The 18,407-nt window shown below is 53.3% G+C and overlaps 4 protein-coding genes across 4 annotated transcripts; 3 read left to right on the top strand and 1 right to left on the bottom strand.

The window, feature by feature from the left end:
- Positions 1–312: 312 nt before the first annotated feature.
- Positions 313–3,318, bottom strand: PG985_005208 (uncharacterized protein; the record flags this gene model as incomplete). The annotated part of the gene is made up of 5 exons (XM_066824977.1): positions 313–1,133; positions 1,215–2,241; positions 2,304–2,965; positions 3,022–3,117; positions 3,192–3,318. 5 exons carry the CDS (start codon positions 3,316–3,318, stop codon positions 313–315), a joined length of 2,733 nt encoding a protein of 910 aa, XP_066688137.1.
- A 4,134-nt stretch (positions 3,319–7,452) lies between these two features.
- On the top strand, positions 7,453–10,225 carry PG985_005207 (uncharacterized protein; the record flags this gene model as incomplete). Its single annotated transcript, XM_066824976.1, has 7 exons — positions 7,453–7,909; positions 8,100–8,118; positions 8,173–8,251; positions 8,307–8,671; positions 8,716–9,089; positions 9,139–9,823; positions 9,904–10,225. 7 exons carry the CDS (start codon positions 7,453–7,455, stop codon positions 10,223–10,225), a joined length of 2,301 nt encoding a protein of 766 aa, XP_066688136.1.
- A 2,104-nt stretch (positions 10,226–12,329) lies between these two features.
- Positions 12,330–15,493, top strand: PG985_005206 (uncharacterized protein; the record flags this gene model as incomplete). The annotated part of the gene is made up of 2 exons (XM_066824975.1): positions 12,330–14,699; positions 14,762–15,493. The coding sequence occupies 2 exons, from the start codon at positions 12,330–12,332 to the stop codon at positions 15,491–15,493; spliced, it is 3,102 nt and encodes a 1,033-aa protein (XP_066688135.1).
- A 962-nt stretch (positions 15,494–16,455) lies between these two features.
- On the top strand, positions 16,456–17,699 carry PG985_005205 (glutathione S-transferase; the record flags this gene model as incomplete). Its single annotated transcript, XM_066824974.1, has 3 exons — positions 16,456–16,458; positions 16,601–16,856; positions 16,933–17,699. The coding sequence occupies 3 exons, from the start codon at positions 16,456–16,458 to the stop codon at positions 17,697–17,699; spliced, it is 1,026 nt and encodes a 341-aa protein (XP_066688134.1).
- Positions 17,700–18,407: the final 708 nt, after the last annotated feature.

Below are 18,407 nucleotides of genomic sequence, written 5' to 3'. Positions count from 1 at the left end.
CAAAGACCGACCTATAGACTCTGCTTCGCCTGCGCCCGCCGTTACCCAGTGAAATTCTATATACGCTAAAAAAGAGACCTCCTGTTCCCATTTCCCGTTTGCGCCCCTTTCCGATTGCTTGTCCAAGCATGAAGGATTGTTGGTAGTTCCTCGTCACTGGATTTGCAATATCGTAAATGACTTTATGGTACGGAACGAACGGATATGGGAGGAAAAGACCAGACATATTATACCCCCTGAACCGAAAAGATTACACGCCATGGTATCGTCATACTGCTTTGCTTACTCACACCGTTTTCCCCTTTGCCGTCATCACCGCCGGTGTGGCGTATCCCTATCATTAGCAGCCCTCTCCCCCAAATCGTCCGAGCTCTCATGGAAGTAGCTTCTCCGCAACGGGCTCGCAGCTGCCGGCGGCGGCGGCGACAGCGACGGTTGTTGGCCCGGGCTCGCGCCCCCGGCCACGGTACCCGCGAGCGTGGAGGCGGCGGGTGTCAGGTTCCGACCCTGATTGGGCACCACGCTCATGTAGTCTGAAACGTGTTGCTCGTCGGTGCTGGGCGGGCTCACGGCGAGTGGCGGCGAGGGCATTGCAGGCCCCATCGTCAGGGTGCCGTTCTCGCCCAGTGGGCTCAGCACGGGGTCGGGCGACGGCGCGTTCGACCGTGTGGGCTGGTGGTTGTCACCGGTGGTCGACCCGACCCCGATCGAGCTCACGCTGGCATCGCTGGTGTTGCGTAGATGCGCGGCTTCGCCCCTCGAAAGATTCGATACCTGGCTGGTTATACGGCCCGGAAGGGGTCGCGGGGACGAAGGCTGCGACGGGGTCCCAGTATGTCCAGCGCCTGCTGCTGCTGCTGCAGTGGCACCAGCACCAGCTGCCGCCGCCGCAGCTCCGCCACCACCGCCCAAGGCTGGTGAGTCGGGCCGTCCTGAGCTGACGGACCCGACGCCGCGGTGGGCCGAGTTGGACGATATGCTACCGTGGTCTTGCGATACGGTATAATGGGATAGCGATGAGGGGTTTGTGGGAGTTGTCGCCGAGTGCGGTGTGCGGCCAAAGTGGGTATGCTTGTTGATGACTTCTACAGGAGTCAATCCTGTGTTATCAAGTTCAACGCGGGCCGACGTATCTACATTGACAACGTTAGCTCTACCTGGAGATACTTCCCGGGTGGGAGAGATCTGTTCTCCCCAAGAAATTGTTTACTCACCCATCATCTCGAACAAAGGCGTATCGGGCATTTCGTGAGACACCACTTCCGGCCGCAAGTTTTGTTGCCGCGCCTGTGTGTAAGCCTGTTGGTGCGCGTGTGGCGGCATCGCTCCACGATTGTCGATTTCATCCATGTTGGGGGTGTCGTCCGAGGTCGTGACGGTCGGAGCTTTGCCGTTGCTGTCCTGGCCCCGAATCCAGGACAGGATTCGGTTGCCGTTTTCGTCCGTTTCTCTGTCGCTCATGCCGCCCTTCCGCAGGAGCTTGCGGCGTCTGTACAGCATCACGAGCACCACAACAGCTGTGATAAAGACGAGACCTAAGACCACCCCGAGGACCGGGGCGACCCATGAGGGCAAGCCGTTGCCATCTCCCGAGACGCCGGGCCTTGTGCCGTTAATATAGTGATCCGGCGTGTACGGATAATAATGCGTAAGTTTAGACGTCGGGTATTTGGTCTCGAAGACCTTCTTCAACCCATCATCTGACCAGCCGCTTGGTGTAGGTACGGACATGGTCGCAGAGCCTTTGAAGTCTCCACCAATCATGAGGTGAATCATTTCAGGGACTCCGTAGTCGTGGTAGCTGGCCGGGTCGTACGAGTTCATCCACTTTCCCTCGGTCAGATTAAAGAGCTGTATGATCTGGGTGTCCTTGAGGCACGGAACGCCGTTTCCACCCTTTAGAGAGGGATAGCCACCAATGACCATCATCTGATCGGGGTAAGGTGTGACGCATTTGTGAGCAGCGCGCGCATGGTCGGTCTTCCCAGAAGCTATCTTCATCCACATGAAGGATGGGAGAGAAAGAATCCAGACATCATCGTTGAAATCAGAATTCTCGTGCAGACCGTCGAAGCCTCCGTAATAGTAGATATTGTAACTCGAATAGTCTTGGGCAACGGCAACTACTGCACAGCCCCGGGCTAGTTGGCCTGGACCAGCGATAGTAGATTGTGTGTACCACTTGTCGTTCGCAATGTCGTAGATGTCAATGTTTGCCATGAAAGATGGGCTGTCGGCTTTCTGCACAATAGTCAGTCCAGTACGAATAGATGCCACAGTCTGTAATATGTCTTGCAACTTACACTTTGTGCTTCGTTCTGCGACATCTTCCCTCCATTGTTATAGTCCGGAAATGTGACGCCGCCCAGTGCGACGAGAATCCCTTGGGCGCCGACGGGCACCCATACGAGTTCAGGGCTCGCGCGCCCTTTGATGGTGTCTGGTAATGTTACGTTGCTCCATTTCTCATCATACTGGGTTGTCATGTCCAGCGTGATAAGTGTGTCCGATGTATTGACAGGATTTAGCGAATTGTTCGACTTCGGGACATAGATGGGTCCTCCGGACGGCGAACGCATACCGCCGAAATACCATGCTTTGTTTTCGGACGGACTGTTGGCAGCTCCGCCGAAGGTCACATAACGTGTCATGCCTTCGGGCAGTTGCTTCCTATCGTAGCCTGGCTTGAAGCCTGGCTTGTCTGCCCCGTACGGACTGAAGCGGTTCCCAATGATCTCATTCGCTGGCGGATCCGTATATGCATCCGTTCTGGTCGTCATGCCTCCATATAGGAAGAATTCATTGTCATTGGCCAGCATGGCACCGTCGAGATAGTTTGGCGCAAAACTGTTGGCGGAGGTACCACCGCCGGTAAGTGATATTGTACCAAAGATGGCACTAACGTTGTTGTTGACGTTGAAAGGTTTGCTGAAATTCAAGGTATATATTATACCCAGGGGGTTATCTACTCAGAGTGTCAGCTAATGAGGTCGTCTTTGCAAAAGAGGCCCCGAGGCTTACCATCTTGGGTCGGGAGGCCATACGACCCATCGCTCATGCCAGGGAACCACCACAGGTGGCCGCCATCCATATAGACAGTATCCTTGATCGCAGCCACTACGCAATATGTAAGTAAAAGGCGGCGTCTTGTCGGAAGATTGCGAAAAGCGAGGTTAGAATCATCTACTTACCCCGAGGAGCCTGCCACTGGCACATGGTGGCATTGACTTGGCCGGGAACCCATCCTGATGCTTGCGCATCCACAAACATGGCAAGGTTGGCCCCGGCAGCCAACCATGCTATAGATAACCAGGACATCTTGACAGTTGTGGTTGGGAAGACCGATGATAAATGCGGTCACAGAGATAATACAGGGCAAGAATAGGAGCAGACAAAATGAGGCTCACGACATGGCCCGGGGTATGGCTCGAAGCGGGTATGCCCTTGATAGGAGCGGCTTGAGGCAATATCACGAGACAAAGAGGGTTGTGTCAATGGCTGGAATGTACTATGGCCGCGTCTGATTAGCTGAGCGAACGTGGCCAAGAGTCAGTGTGTCAGTTCGATTCGAAGCAGATCAAAGCAATGCGCAAAACGGATCTGGAAGTGGCTTCGAAGACTCCTTTGTGGGGATGGAAATGACGGGATGCCATAGATCATTCAGCGAGCGGCCCGATCGAACAAGGGATAGGTCGTGTGGCAAATGCCCCGCGACAAAGATTCCAGAGGCGCTGATGGCAGAATGGGATTCGGAGCATGCTGCTACCCTCCACTCGGAGGGAGCAAATCAGAGCGGGCAAAACTTCCAATAGTACGGATGCACCGAGGATCGATGCAGTACAGCCAAGCGGAACGAGGCTTGCAGAGGTGACATTCTTCGTGGCTATGGATGTCAGCTCACGTTTCTGGGACTAGCCTGGCCCAATATGGCCTCAGATTGTCAGAACATATTAAATGGTGTGGTACCGTCTCACTCTGACTAGAGACAGTGAGCTCGACCTTGCTAGGTGAGATTATAGTATCGTCTGGCCATCTTACCACTAAGAGGCAGAGTCCGTATATGGACTACGAGTGTCGTTCATTGCGAACTGTTGTTCGAGTCTGGCGTACTTGCCCAAAGGCGCAAAAGCAAGATACCAACTCAGGTGGAACATACCCGATGCCTGAGAGAATCCATGGTTGGTACCTGGAGAGGCACGGCGTTGCACTCGAAGTGGCTTACAGTGGTTGTAGGACAAGACCATTCTGCTGTGTCGCCCCGGTGCGCAGAACGGGAGACTTGGCGCTGACGAGACGGGCAAGCAACTCGAAGCCGTCGCTCCGGAAGCAGAAGCTGATGAAGAGCGGGAAGTTACGTGATTCACATTCTCGACCGTAACCATAGGACCGTATGTTTGCCCATATCAACCTGCATTTGCCCCACTCGAAAGTATACGGCTGGGCGAAGGTGATTGGTCCAAGTTTCCCTCGACTTGCAGGTGGCTGGGATGGCCGAGGGTTACTTAATATCTGCCCGGTACCTTTGTGCCTCTCGAGGGCAGAGGGCAGAAAGGGCAAACTGGGGCAACGTCGATCCCTACAATATCGAAATGCGTCTTCCTATCACACCTGCAGACCCAAGCGCCTAGCAGGAGCATTGGCAGGTTGGTCTTGTCCCATTGATCTCGGCGGAGAAGTTGCTCGAGAAGGATAGCGATGGCAAGCTGCGTCAAGTCAAGTGCCGGAGAGTCGACGGCCAGATGAAAGACGGAATCGAGTTGATCGGGAAGAGGCGACCGTCTCAAGAGACCCGCGAGGCCATGAAGTGCGACCACATCCTCGTCGGGTGAAGTGAATCAATCAATCTAGTAACCTAGCACAATCCAGTATACCTACACGAGGTTCTGGAAGAGATTGATGAGTTGCACTAGGCCCTACCCGCAGGGGTACGACGAGCTTGTGTACAAGGGATAGAGTAGGTTATATCAAGTTCTGGTACGTTGTCCGACGGGTGGCTCCAGTCATGATCGCTCGCGGGTTCGCACAAACACCAAGATGTCTCCACCTTCCCGTTTCCCGGACCATTAGCCAATCACTTGACCATAACTTACAGAGAAAACCCCAGGCCGGGTCGCGCTATTTGAAGACCTACATATAACCAGCAGGGGCCTGGTCAGATTTTAGTGTTACCAACATGAGCCCCGCACGATAAAGTACCTCCCCAGGCAGCTGTCACCAAAGGACCGTTGTAGCAGACGGAGCTATTTTTGACTTCCTTCCTCCACATGCCAGCCTGATGATCCCTTGCTTCTTACACCGTTGCTGGGTGCCCGGTCCTGACCCTTTCATCGTCATCTTCTTCTCCTTCATCTTTATAATGATAGAGACGTTGGGCAGCTAAATATGGCGTCGGTCTCGCCCCATTATAAGAAGAAAAGGGAAGAAGAAGAAAAACAGGAGGGGGTGTTGTATTGGTGCTGATGCTGATGCTGATGCTGTTGGAGTGAGTACCACGTACTACTACATGTAGGTCTGAGAAGGCTGAGCTTCGAGAACCGAGAATGCCCACCTGCAGACAATATCGCCCAGTCACCCCGCCTGCGATCCTTGTATGTTCAATCTGACAATCTCACCCATCACCAACACCTTTTCCAAGTCTTCTCCGCTCCCACCAGCCCACTGCCCCCCAGCCTCGACCGGCCAGGTCAGCCGGCAGTGACTTGGCTTGCCTGCTGCATAACACGCACCTCTTTTGCCCGGCATGCAGACAGCAGACATGCAGTCGTCAAGCCGCCTCGGCCAGATACGAATTTTCGAATACCGCTTGCCTTTGCCATTATGTCACTCATGACACCACACCCATCGGCACCGAGAGGGGTCTCTCGCCCTCGCTTTCTACCTAGCTAATTTGTTCCCCTGTGAAGCGAGAGGGGGACTGTTACCCTTCCCTCTCTCTATGGCGGCAGTCGAGCGGGTTTCCTGCAAAGACGGACATACCCATATTCCATAAGCTCGAAAGCGACGATTATTGCCCAAATAGAACGGGACAATTAAGTTTTCGATACTGAGCGGCCTAGAATGGATAACGGGATGGGACCACCTTCCCCATCCATCGACTGGCCAAATGGAATCCCATGGTGTGATCTAGATGCGCCGCCGCAGCTTGATACATCGGTACATTTGCGCTTCGGCTTACTCCAGGTTGCCCAACGACTTTGCTGCGACTACACCAAGTTTGCGAACCCATTACGTTGGAGGCACCCGTATTGACCTGAAGCCTGCTCTGGGTCCCGATACGAAAGTGAACTGATCTTGTATTCTGTCTCTTGGGATGCGTTTTCGCACCATCACTCGACGCCACAAAGCCGCATCGTCTAGCGGCTCTTTTGCAAAAAGTCCCGGTCGAAATTCGTCGAGGGTATCATTTCTCTCTACTACAGAGCCCAACCAACATACAACGTAGCTGTGGGCATGGCTTCCCACACAGGTAAAAGATCACGATTCAATAAAGTGCCAAGCTCAGCTCAGGTGACAATTCCAACACCGACATAAAATCTACCGGCCAATCACACAAAATGACACGATGAGAGACCTTACCTCTGTTGTGATGGGCAGGTAGCCTGATGCGGCGGTACTCGGGCCCAGTAAGTATCTTATGCGACGACTAGATTTCCGAATATTGCCGTTCAGATTTCACTGATGGCCAGAGGCGTTGAGGTTGGATCGGCTTCTTGGGAGCCAGGCCTCAGGCCTAGAATCGTGGTATGCCCAGCCGCCGATGGGATCCGGACCGGCTGTAAGTGGGAGAATAGCGTGGCAGTCATCACATAGTACATATCCCACCCGAGGTTCCATGAGCAAGGATGCCTGGTTACATTCTGTCTCTGTGGGTACCTTTCGTATGCAATGGGTCGACAGAGAGCTAGCTCTGTGCAACCATGTCCCGGTATACCGTCTAGAAGGTATCCCCTGCAGGTTGGTACGCCATATTGCCCGCCAGCAGCCTTATTCACCTCTGCCCGCTCCACAGACTTACAAGAAGCTGAGTTCCGGCTCGGTCCCCTCTATCCCTCTCTCGGAGTTGGTGCTTACCTTGGGACTGACTTCGCAACCTGCTTGGCTATTTCGCTAGAGCGTCAGCAGAACAACTTGTGCGTTGGCTTGCCACCATAGTTTGTTTACTCTCTTTACCAGCACGGCTCGCAGGATAATCTCCCATTGGTGGCTCCGAAGCTGCCCACTGCAGCGAGGCTTAGAGCTGACTCTCGGAGAAATCCCATGTGGGGAGCTATATACTTCTGAAGGGGCACTCGTTCCGTTGCAGGAGGTTCTCTCACCCCCAACCTTCCTCGGCAAAGAAGTCAGGTGTTTTCCCTCGTTCAGCGGTGTCCCATCAGCACTCGTTCTTCATCAAGGGCTCCCGCAAAGGCCAATTGACATTGTATAACAAAGTCGAGACATACGTTCGTTGCAATGGTTGCTGGAAGGCGATTGTGGGCTTTGGCGGCCATGCCTCTTGCTGTTGTGTCGGCCAGCAGAGTTGATGCCAGGCAATACGGTGGAGCATTAACTTCGACTGTTTTCGAAACCACTTATATCACCATCACCTCGTGCAGCGACTATGTTACAAGCTGCCCTGCACGCTCTACTGTCGTCAGTACAATCGTCACGAGCTCGGTCATAACCACATCAAGTCCGACTTCAACATTGGTTTCAACCTCACCAACTACGACAAGCAAGGCACCCTCTAGCTCCCCAACCACACCAATTTCATCAAGCAAGGCGTCATCCATCCCGATAACCTCGCCAACTTCAACAAGAAAGGCATCGTCTACTTCCACAGCAGCCAGCTCGAATGGTGACTGCTACCCGGCTGGCGACTCTACTGTCACGGAGATCAGCACTGTGACGGTCACCTCAGTCTCAACCTGTACGGAAACAGAAACAGAAACAGAGACTGAGACTGACACCATTACGAAGACGAAGACCAAGACGGAGACGGAGACCTCGGTTTCTACTGTGACTTGCTACGTGACTGTCTACACTACGGAACGGTATGAACACTGCGCCGAAGACTCAAGTACCGCGCTAATATGATTACAGTGACTACTCTACAATAGCCACAACTGAGACAGATACGTATGGCCCCCAACCCGCAAGACCTGAAGTGGGATCTCGACTGACTTAAAGCAGAGTAACGGCGACGGCGTCAGCATCTCTCATTACAATTATCAAAGTAATTCCGACCACAATCACAACGACTACCACAAGGGTACGCTTAACCTGGCCATTAACAACTGCAAATGCCCATGCTAATATCTTTGTAGTCATACCCCTACTATATCACTGTCTGCGCAGGGTCACCAACACCAGTACCCTCGGACTCTCCAACGGATGACTATCCGACGGATTACGGCATAACTGCAGCTTGCACAAAAGGTTGCCATGACCATGACACGCCTGTCACCTGTGTCGTGAGCACCAAGTGGTCTACCGTGACCGAGACAGTGACAACTACGACGTCTGCTACGGTAACCAAGACGGAGTTTTCAGTGTCGGTTTCTGGCACTACCGCGACTGAAAAGATCACGGACACTGCCACAGTCACTCGCAGTTTGACGGACACTACCACAGCCACACGGAACATCACGGACACCACTACTGCCACTGTTGTGACGACGTACACAACAACGTATATAACCACTGACTCTGTGTTCTCTACGTACACTACTACAGAGGTCATCGTCGATACCACTACAGTACTAGGTCCTACAATCGTGTCAACGCTCCCTGGAGAAGTCACGACAGTTGTTTCGGTGTCGGTATCGACACTCCCTGGATCTGTTACAACTCTGCCGCCGAGCACAGTCGTAATACCGCCGACTACAGTTACCGCACCGCCGACCACTGTTACTCTGCCACCGACTACAATTACAGCTTCGGGTTCTGTAACAACTCTTCCTGGCTCGGTAACGACGCTTCCTGGGTCGGTGACCACGTTGCCTGGCTCAGTGACAACACTGCCCGGCTCAGTGACCACGTTGCCAGGATCTGTAACGACACTGCCAGGGTCGGTGACAACGCTTCCTGGATCGACTGTTATATCGCTTGTGACAATAACGGAGTTAGGCACGACTTCCATTCTAACCACAACAATAGTCGTGCCTCCGGTCACTGTCACAGCATACGCAACCGCAACAGCGACTAATACTATTTGCGCTGCACCCACCAATGGCCCCGGTACCTTTCCACAGTTCTATGATGCTAAGTCTGACTTGACATGGGGCTGCTCGCCTGGCAAGATCTGCTCCCCGCCAAAGCCAGACGGGTGTCTCATATGGGCCGAGCCTCCTGCAAAGGAATATGTCTGTCCCAGCCAATCCTACTGTGTCGATGCGCCGGTATACAAAAATGCGACTTGGGAGCCTGAGGAGACCGGCTATTTCCCACCCAACGATATCTATTACAACCTCCCACCAACCGCTTTTGGTCTTACCTACGATATTTTCAAGGAAGATTTCGTCCCGGAAATATGCATAGATTCGGCCGGCGAAAAATACACAACTACACGTGCCACAGGCAACTGGGAATCTCAAACCTCCATCACAAGATACACAGCTACGGTCAATTCGCTCCCGGCTGTAACGACTTATGCCAAGCGATCGCCGGGCTTGAGGTCGAGAGCACTTGCTGAAGATCCTACAATACCTTCAATGTGTTATGATGATTGCAACGATGCATTACTCGAAGGTCAGAGACTTGGTAAGACATCGGCTTTGTGTCAGGACGATTCCGTCTTCAACGAAAACGTCAAGACCTGCGATCTATGCATGAGTAATCATAAGTCAGGCGTGTCAATCACCAATGCCATAGCGCTCGATCCAATCCGGCAATATCTTACATATTGCACACCGGTGACAGCAGGTCCTGCGGTATCATCTGGCTCAGCCCAAGAAGATGTTACATCCTTGGCGAGTCGATCCAGAGTTGCCCAGAATCCAACCAATACCGATACGAATATTGTTCCGCTAAGCACCAGTACCAGTACCAGCCCGACCAGCACCCTATCTCCAACCTCCACGTCGCCTACTTCTTCGCCTACTTCTTCCCCTACCCCTTCCCCTTCCTCTACGCCATCATCTTCGACGCCGACCACGACTACCGTTCCCAGTTCTACAGTGGTCTCCACCCCAACGAGCAGCTCGATAGCTACCTCACCAACAACCAGTGCCGATACAACCACTGACACCAGCGCCGGTACCACTTCCAGTCCCAGTACTACCACCAGCCCCAGTACCAGTCCCAACTCGAGTACCAGCCCCAGTGCCAGTGGCGGTACCGGCTCCGTTACCAGTACTAGCATTATTGCCAGTTCCGGTGGGAGCAGCACAGTAGCCCCGGTAACAAGCTCCGGCACTTCGAGCACGCCTGATGTCAGCTCTTCCGCCACTCTAACAACGAGTGCAATCGCAACAACCACAGAGCCGGCCACAGGGGCGGCCGCATCTCGCTTCGCGTCATCTCCAGGCACAGGATCGCTGCTCTTGACAATCATCGCCGCAATCTTTGCATTCTAATGCATTTATATTAATGTTTGTCCATATTAGCTAGTACTAATTCTCTACCACTCCTTTACGAAATTATGATTTGAATGGCTTTATCACGCTCTTTACGGCATATTATGGATGGGAAGGCAGCGCGGGTACCAGCAGGCGGGACTCTATACACTCCTTCGGTTAGGATTTAGATCGGAAGGTTGTCGGATTTTATTATTTCTTCTTTCCTTCTCTCATCTTGGAACATGATACCCACATGGCACGATCTTTACAGCAGAGTCCCCCGTCGGCGCGCACACCTGGTTAAGAGGAAGGATACCCCTGGTTTTGCACCTCACCCTCCGCATTATACACGAATGTTTGCGGGCGAGGATACATGGATGGATGTGTGGGCAGGATATGAGATATGAGGACATATTGCATGGATCTATATACACTTCGATGTTAATCTTCTGGGCCACATCGGCTGGTGTTGGCGATTATATAATTCTGCAGCACGGTTTGGAGGGATCTGGAACCGTCGCAGATCTCGGGGGATGTAATCACTATGAGGTTGAGGATGGTTGAGGCTCCGACAGCCTAACGGGATTCTAATTCTCGAGGGGTAGATGATGGTTAGTTGAAAAAAACGATTGGTGAAGTTGAATTGAGTAATTCTACGTTTTGATGAAACTATTCATTCAAATGACGGTTATGATTATCAGTAGTGACATGCAAGCTCTCGCTAATATAGATCTCTCTACCGATGAACCCACCTATGACAGGAACTCATGATAGATGGAGGACCTGCATTTTGCTACAGATTGCTCGTGTCTGAGTAATCGTCACGCTCCAGTACCCGTGTAGTGAGTACCTACCTATTGGCACGATAAGTATTGGAATGCAGAAGAAGCATGGTTCAGGCCCCTCAACCCCTCATCGAACGCGGCCAGCAGGTCTCATAAGTATCTGGGTGCTATTATGAGGCCTCAGGTGCATAAGGCAAATGCACCACCCATAGCCACAAAACCAGCCGGCTTTGTAATAGGAAGCTCATTCTAGAAGAGCCACTGTCGCCCAAAGAATGAGTCAGTCCCTCCTGGCCCATCATAGTGGTATCTGCTTGCCTTTATTGACGATTAACAGATGTCCCATGTCAAATTCTGCCTAGAAATACGTCATTAGGCCAAGTGCTCTTTACTCGATACATCATAATCGCGGGCCGCTTTTTTGAAGACGGGCAGAGAGCAGGTACCCCAAAGAGGTACGTACTCAGCTACAGTGGCCGTGGTGGGGTGATTGATTAATCCTCGACTCGACAACACACCTCTCCATCAAGTGCCTACTGGAGAGCTCCAGCCCAGCAACAAACACTTCCTTACATCTACATCATACCCATCCCCCCATCCATCTCTCCGCGAAAACAACATCTTCGTGGTCTGTTGATTGGACCGCATTCTCATAGCACGAATCTCACGACTTTCCATCTCTTCTTATTCACGACCGCCTTTTTCTCAAGCGCTAGCAGCTTGAGAGAAAGTGCATACTGCCAAGCTGGGGAAGCGTAAGCTCTCGAACGGAGACACGCCTCTCTCCCCCAAAAGAGTCATGTCGGTAAGTCCTTCGCTCCGCCGCGATTTCTCCATTGCCGCGATCCCATTCCCTCTTATGCATTCCCATGATACTGCTCGAAACTTGCCAGGCCAAGGCGATTGTTTGGGATCGTCGTGGCTGGCCGGTTCACTGCCAAGCCGCCCCGCCGCCACTTCGCGATGAAGCAATACTGACAACGTCGTCTACTTGTAGGATACCAACATGACCACCCCGACGCCGCCCCAGGTCGACCTTGTGACCCGGGTGCAGGTTGACGATTCGGTAGTGGGCAAAACCGAAATCGATGAGTCCCTCTACAGCCGACAGCTCTATGTCCTGGGCCACGAGGCCATGCGACGGATGGGCGCATCCAACATCCTGATTGTCGGCATGAAGGGCCTGGGTGTCGAGATCGCCAAGAACATTGCGCTTGCTGGTGTCAAGAGCCTGACACTTTACGATCCCACTCCCGTCACCCTGCCCGACCTCTCTTCACAGTTCTTCCTGCGCCCGGAGGATACCGGCAAGCCTCGAGATGCCGTCACCGCCCCGCGCGTCGCTGAGCTGAACGCCTACACCCCCGTGAGCGTTCACCAGTCCGCCGGTCTCGGTGAGAACCTCTCCCAGTTCGACAAATACCAGGTCGTCGTCCTGACCGATACCCCTCTCAACCTACAACTTGCCATCGGCGACTACTGCCACTCCAAGGGCATCTACGTCGTGTGCGCCGACACTTTCGGTCTTTTCGGATCCATTTTCTGCGATTTCGGTGAGAAGTTCACTTGCCTGGACCCCACCGGCGAGAATGCCGTCAACGGAATCGTTGCCGGCATCGACGAGGAAGGTTTGGTGTCCGCCCTCGACGAGACACGACATGGCTTGGAAGACGGTGACTACGTTACCTTCACCGAGGTCCAGGGAATGGAGGCCTTGAACGGCAGCGAGCCTCGAAAGGTTACAGTCAAGGGCCCCTATACTTTCTCCATTGGCGATGTGTCGGGACTGGGCCAGTACAAGCGAGGTGGTCTTTACCAGCAGGTCAAGATGCCCAAGATCATGAACTTCAAGACTATCTCAACCGCCATGAGGGAGCCTGAGTTCGTCATGTCCGACTTCGCCAAGTTCGACCGTCCCCAGCAACTGCACGTGGGTTTTGAAGCCCTGCATGCCTTCTCTCAGGCCCAAGGCCGCATGCCCCGGCCAATGAACGACGAAGACGCAACCGTCCTCGTCGCCTCGGCCAAGGCCTTTGTGGCGCAGCAGAAGCTGGAGGTCGAGCTTGACGAGAAGCTGATCAAGGAGCTTAGTTATCAGGCAGCTGGTGATCTGAGCCCCATGGCTGCTCTGTTTGGAGGCTTGACAGCGCAGGAAGTCCTCAAGGCTGTGTCGGGCAAGTTCAACCCCATCCAGCAATGGTTCTACTTGGACTCCTTAGAGTCGCTCCCTACCAGCACAAAGCGGTCTGAGGATCTGTGCAAGCCCATTGGCTCTCGCTATGATGGCCAGATTGCCGTGTTCGGAAGAGAGTACCAGGAGAAGATAGCCAACATGAAGCAGTTCCTCGTCGGTGCAGGCGCCATTGGTTGTGAGATGCTCAAGAACTGGGCCATGATTGGTCTCGGTGTAGGCCCCAAGGGCAAGATTACCATTACCGATATGGACTCGATCGAGAAGAGTAACCTCAACCGTCAGTTCTTGTTCCGACCCAAGGATGTTGGCCAGATGAAGAGTGACTGCGCAGCCAAGGCCGTGCAGGCAATGAACCCCGACCTCGTCGGTCACATTGAATGCATGAAGGACCGCGTAAGCCCCGAGACCGAGCACACCTTTAACGAGGACTTCTGGAATGCCTTGGATGGTGTTACCAACGCTCTGGACAATGTCGAAGCTCGTACCTACGTTGACCGAAGATGCGTCTTCTTCCACAAGCCGCTGCTGGAGAGCGGTACGCTGGGTACCAAGGGCAACACTCAGGTCGTCCTCCCCAACCTGACGGAGTCTTACTCTTCTTCTCACGACCCGCCCGAGGAGTCCTTCCCCATGTGCACACTGAGGAGTTTCCCCAACAAGATCGAGCACACCATTGCGTGGGCCCGTGAGCTCTTCGAGACTTCGTTCGTCAAGTCTGCGGAGACGGTCAACCTGTATCTGACCCAGACTAACTACCTGGAGACCACCTTGAAGCAGGGCGGCAACGAGAAGGCTACTCTGGAGATGCTCCGGGACTATCTTGTGTCAGACAAGCCTCTCAGCTTCGAGGACTGTGTTATCTGGGCACGCATGCTGTTTGAGAAGCAGTACAACAACGCCATCCAGCAGCTTCTCTACAACTTCCCCAAGGACTCGACCTCGTCCAGCGGCCAGCCATTCTGGTCCGGCCCCAAGCGAGCTCCTGACCCATTGAAGTTTGACCCCAAGAACCCGACTCACCTCGGCTTCGTTGTCTCTGCCGCCAACCTACACGCGTTCAACTACAACATCAACGCGAGCGGTGTCACCAAGGACACGTACCTCAAGGTGCTCGATAACATGATTGTGCCTGACTTCACTCCCGACTCGGGCGTCAAGATCCAAGAGAAGGACAGTGATCCTGTAAGTAAAAGAAACGAACATATCTATTGGCTATTCAGCTGTACTGACTGACTGGACTCTAGGACCCAAGCGCCAACACTGGCTTTGACGACGAGGGAGAGCTTCAGAAGCTCACGGAGAGTCTTCCGGCGCCTAACAAGATGGCTGGTTTCAAGCTGACTCCGGTCGAGTTTGAGAAGGACGACGACACCAACCACCACATCGACTTCATCACGTCGGCAAGCAACTTGCGTGCCGAGAACTACAAGATCGAGCAAGCCGATCGCCACAAGACCAAGTTCATCGCTGGCAAGATCATTCCGGCTATTGCGACGACGACGGCTCTTGTGACGGGTTTGGTTGTCCTGGAGCTTTACAAGATCGTTGATGGCAAGACGGACATTGAGCAGTACAAGAACGGCTTCATCAACCTGGCGCTGCCGTTCTTTGGATTCAGTGAGCCTATTGCCAGCCCCAAGGTGGAGTACCAGGGTCCCGACGGCAAGGTTACGCTGGACAAGATCTGGGACCGATTCGAGGTTGAGGACATCACACTCAAGGAGCTTATTGATACGTTTGAGAAACGTGGCCTCAACATCAGCATGCTGAGCTCGGGCGTGAGCCTTCTGTACGCATCGTTCTTCCCTCCTGCCAAGCTCAAGGACCGGCTCAGCATGAAGCTCAGCCAGCTGGTGGAGACGATCTCGAAGAAGCCGATTCCCGAGCACCAGAAGGACGTTATCTTCGAGATGGTTGCCGAGGACATGAACGAGGAAGATGTCGAGGTGCCTTACATCAAGGTCAAGATAAGGTAGACAAGACCAAACAAAAGAAGCGGATGGTATTCTGTACGTAGACCGTAGTAGGCGGTAGCGAACGAAGATAGATGTTTGGTCAGGCGAAGGACAGACAAGTCCGCCGCCAGTAGATTTTGCTACTCACTGTTATACATGTCTATTATAGGCATTGGCACTTTGAGGATAGTAGGACAATAAGCAACAAAGCCAAGTTGAGTTACATGAATACTTTAGACAATCATCTTCAATACTCGCAAGCGTTTAAGCGTCTCTTCCCGGCTGTAGTATTTCATATTACCTACGTAGACGTTGTGACACGCATATTGACCAGACTGATAGGATGGAGAAATGAGTATGTAAGCGGGTTGGTGGACTAAGGAGAGTGGGTTCTGGCCATGTCGGTAGCTACGGCCCCCCACCAGTTCTGCCACCGAGGTTGTGCTGTTTCTATTACTGATGACTTACATGAAGGCCAGTCAGCATGAGCAAGCAAGGATCAACCCCACCACGGCCTCTTTTACGTCACCATTGGTTCGCCATATTCTGTTTTGTAAACATTTCGCGAACTAGAAATCGCCGCAAGGGTTATTACAAAGCACCGACAGCCACTCTTGATAAGCCTTTTACTACATAGCAAGAGTCTCAAGGGGCTGTAGTGCAATCGAGTCAAGAAATAGTCAGCTTGGCAATTGAGTGTAACTGTATTGTCTACATACACAAACTTAACTAAAGTATATAAAGCTATCGTGACGTTCCGGCCCGCATCGCCAAAAAGTCGAACCCCTCATCCCGCCATCCAAGCTTCCAATCCCAGACCGATGAACTCTAGACTCGTCCCTCGGGTCCAATCGATCTATAAGACTACTACTGCTATTCCCATATCCCCATCTTCAGTCGCAGCTGTCCGACGTAGATCATTGTCGACCCGTCATCCTACACCAATTCCAGCTGCATCTCTGCTACACAAGTCCCAGATCAGAATGGTGAGTCCGCAATCCAAGTACCTTGTCGCCTGTAGCTTCTTCCTTCCCTCTTTCTTTTCTTTGCTGTTTGGCTACATGTACTTGGCCAGTCTCCATGCACGCCATGCGACGAAAGCTTACCTCTTTGTGATTGTATATGTAGTCTTCTTCCGGAGCCAACATCACGGAATGGGTCAAGCCCGGCGACAAGAGCGGCGAGTTCAAGCGCCAGACCAGCGCCTTCCGCGACTGGATCAGCAATGAGCCCGGCGCCAAGTTCCCGGCCGAGAAGGGCCGCTACCACCTCTACGTCTCCTACGCCTGCCCCTGGGCGCACCGGACCCTGATCGCGCGGAAGCTCAAGGGGCTCGAGGACTACATCAGCTACTCGGTCGTGCACTGGCACATGGGCGAGAAGGGTGCGTGATACATACCCTCTTAATGGTCGCTACACTACGAGACTAGGTACACAATACTGACTTCCGAAACCAACAGGCTGGCGCTTCCCGACCGCTGAAGACACCGACGCCGAGGGCGAGAACGTGGTGCCCGACCCGCTCCACGAGGGCTTCACCCACCTGCGCGACCTCTACTTCAGCGTCGACAAGGACTACGCCGCCCGCTTCACCGTGCCCGTGCTGTACGACAAGGTCGCCCAGACCATTGTGAGCAACGAGAGCTCCGAGATCCTGCGCATGCTGGGCAGCGCCTTTGACGAGCAGCTGCCCGAATCAGCAGGCAAGAACCTCGACCTGTACCCGGCGGACCTGCGCAAGGACATCGACGAGGTGGGCGAGTGGACCTACGACCAGATCAACAACGGCGTGTACAAGTCGGGCTTCGCCACGACCCAAGAAGCCTACGAACGCAACGTCGTGGCCCTCTTCGCGGCCCTGGACCGCGTCGAAAAGCACCTCGCCTCCCCCTCGAACCCGGGCCCCTTCTACTTCGGGTCCCGCCTGACCGAGACCGACATCCGCCTCTTCGTGACCCTGATCCGCTTCGACCCCGTCTACGTCCAGCACTTCAAGTGCAACATCCGCGACATCCGGTCGGGCTACCCGGCCACGCACCGCTGGATGCGCAACCTGTACTGGAACCACGCCGCCGCCTTCGGCGACACCACCAACTTCCTCCACATCAAGGCCCACTACACCAAGAGCCACACCCAGATCAACCCGCCCTCCATCACGCCCGTCGGGCCCCTGCCCAACATCCTGCCGCTCGACGAGGAGGTGCCGGCCGTCGCTGCCAAGAACTAGGCTATACGTATACATATAGTGCTCTGTGGGATGGATTTGCGTGCGATATATAATAGCATCTGCTTAGCAAGATGAAAATGCTTTTAGCGAAAGAATATAAAACTATCACTATCTTGTATCATCGTTACATGTGATATCATCGGAAAACTGGCGTTGCTCTACGAAAACGAGTCCATACCAGGGCTAAGGGGCACGATCAAGGCCAAGCAAGTCCAGAGTAAGTGGTAATGGTTTTGTTCAAAAATAATGATGTATTTACTCGCCCCCAGCCTATCCAACAGAAAAACACAGACGAACTCCTGGATACCACCGTATCGCCCACCACACAGACAAAACGAAGAGGCACCCACACCCAGTCAGTGACGCGAGTCCGATAAACTGTGACTGTAGGTAACCGAACTTTCTTTTCTCTCTTCCCATATGTGAGGAGATTCAGCCCCCTGATTATGCTATGGTAGAATATGTGTGTTTAAACCCTTTTTCTGCTTTGCCCTCTTCTTCCGAAACACATACATACACACACACCACACACATATCAACCTGCCGTGTCACATAGCTCTTCTTCCCCTTCTTCTTTTTTGGTGACCGAAAAAAAAGAAAGAAAATAGAAAAAAGACATAGGTTCGCAATCAGTCCTGACACATCCAAAGCACACATTACGTGTGCGTAAATCCGTGATAACTTATGCTTCTGCCGATTGCCCAGCAT

Source organism: Apiospora marii (genome assembly GCF_038362585.1).
Source record: "Apiospora marii strain CBS 49790 chromosome Unknown utg000003l_segment0_segment0, whole genome shotgun sequence".
Lineage (NCBI taxonomy): Eukaryota > Fungi > Ascomycota > Sordariomycetes > Amphisphaeriales > Apiosporaceae > Apiospora > Apiospora marii.
Note: the sequence above shows the minus strand (reverse complement) of the source record. Positions and strands in the feature narration are given on the sequence as shown.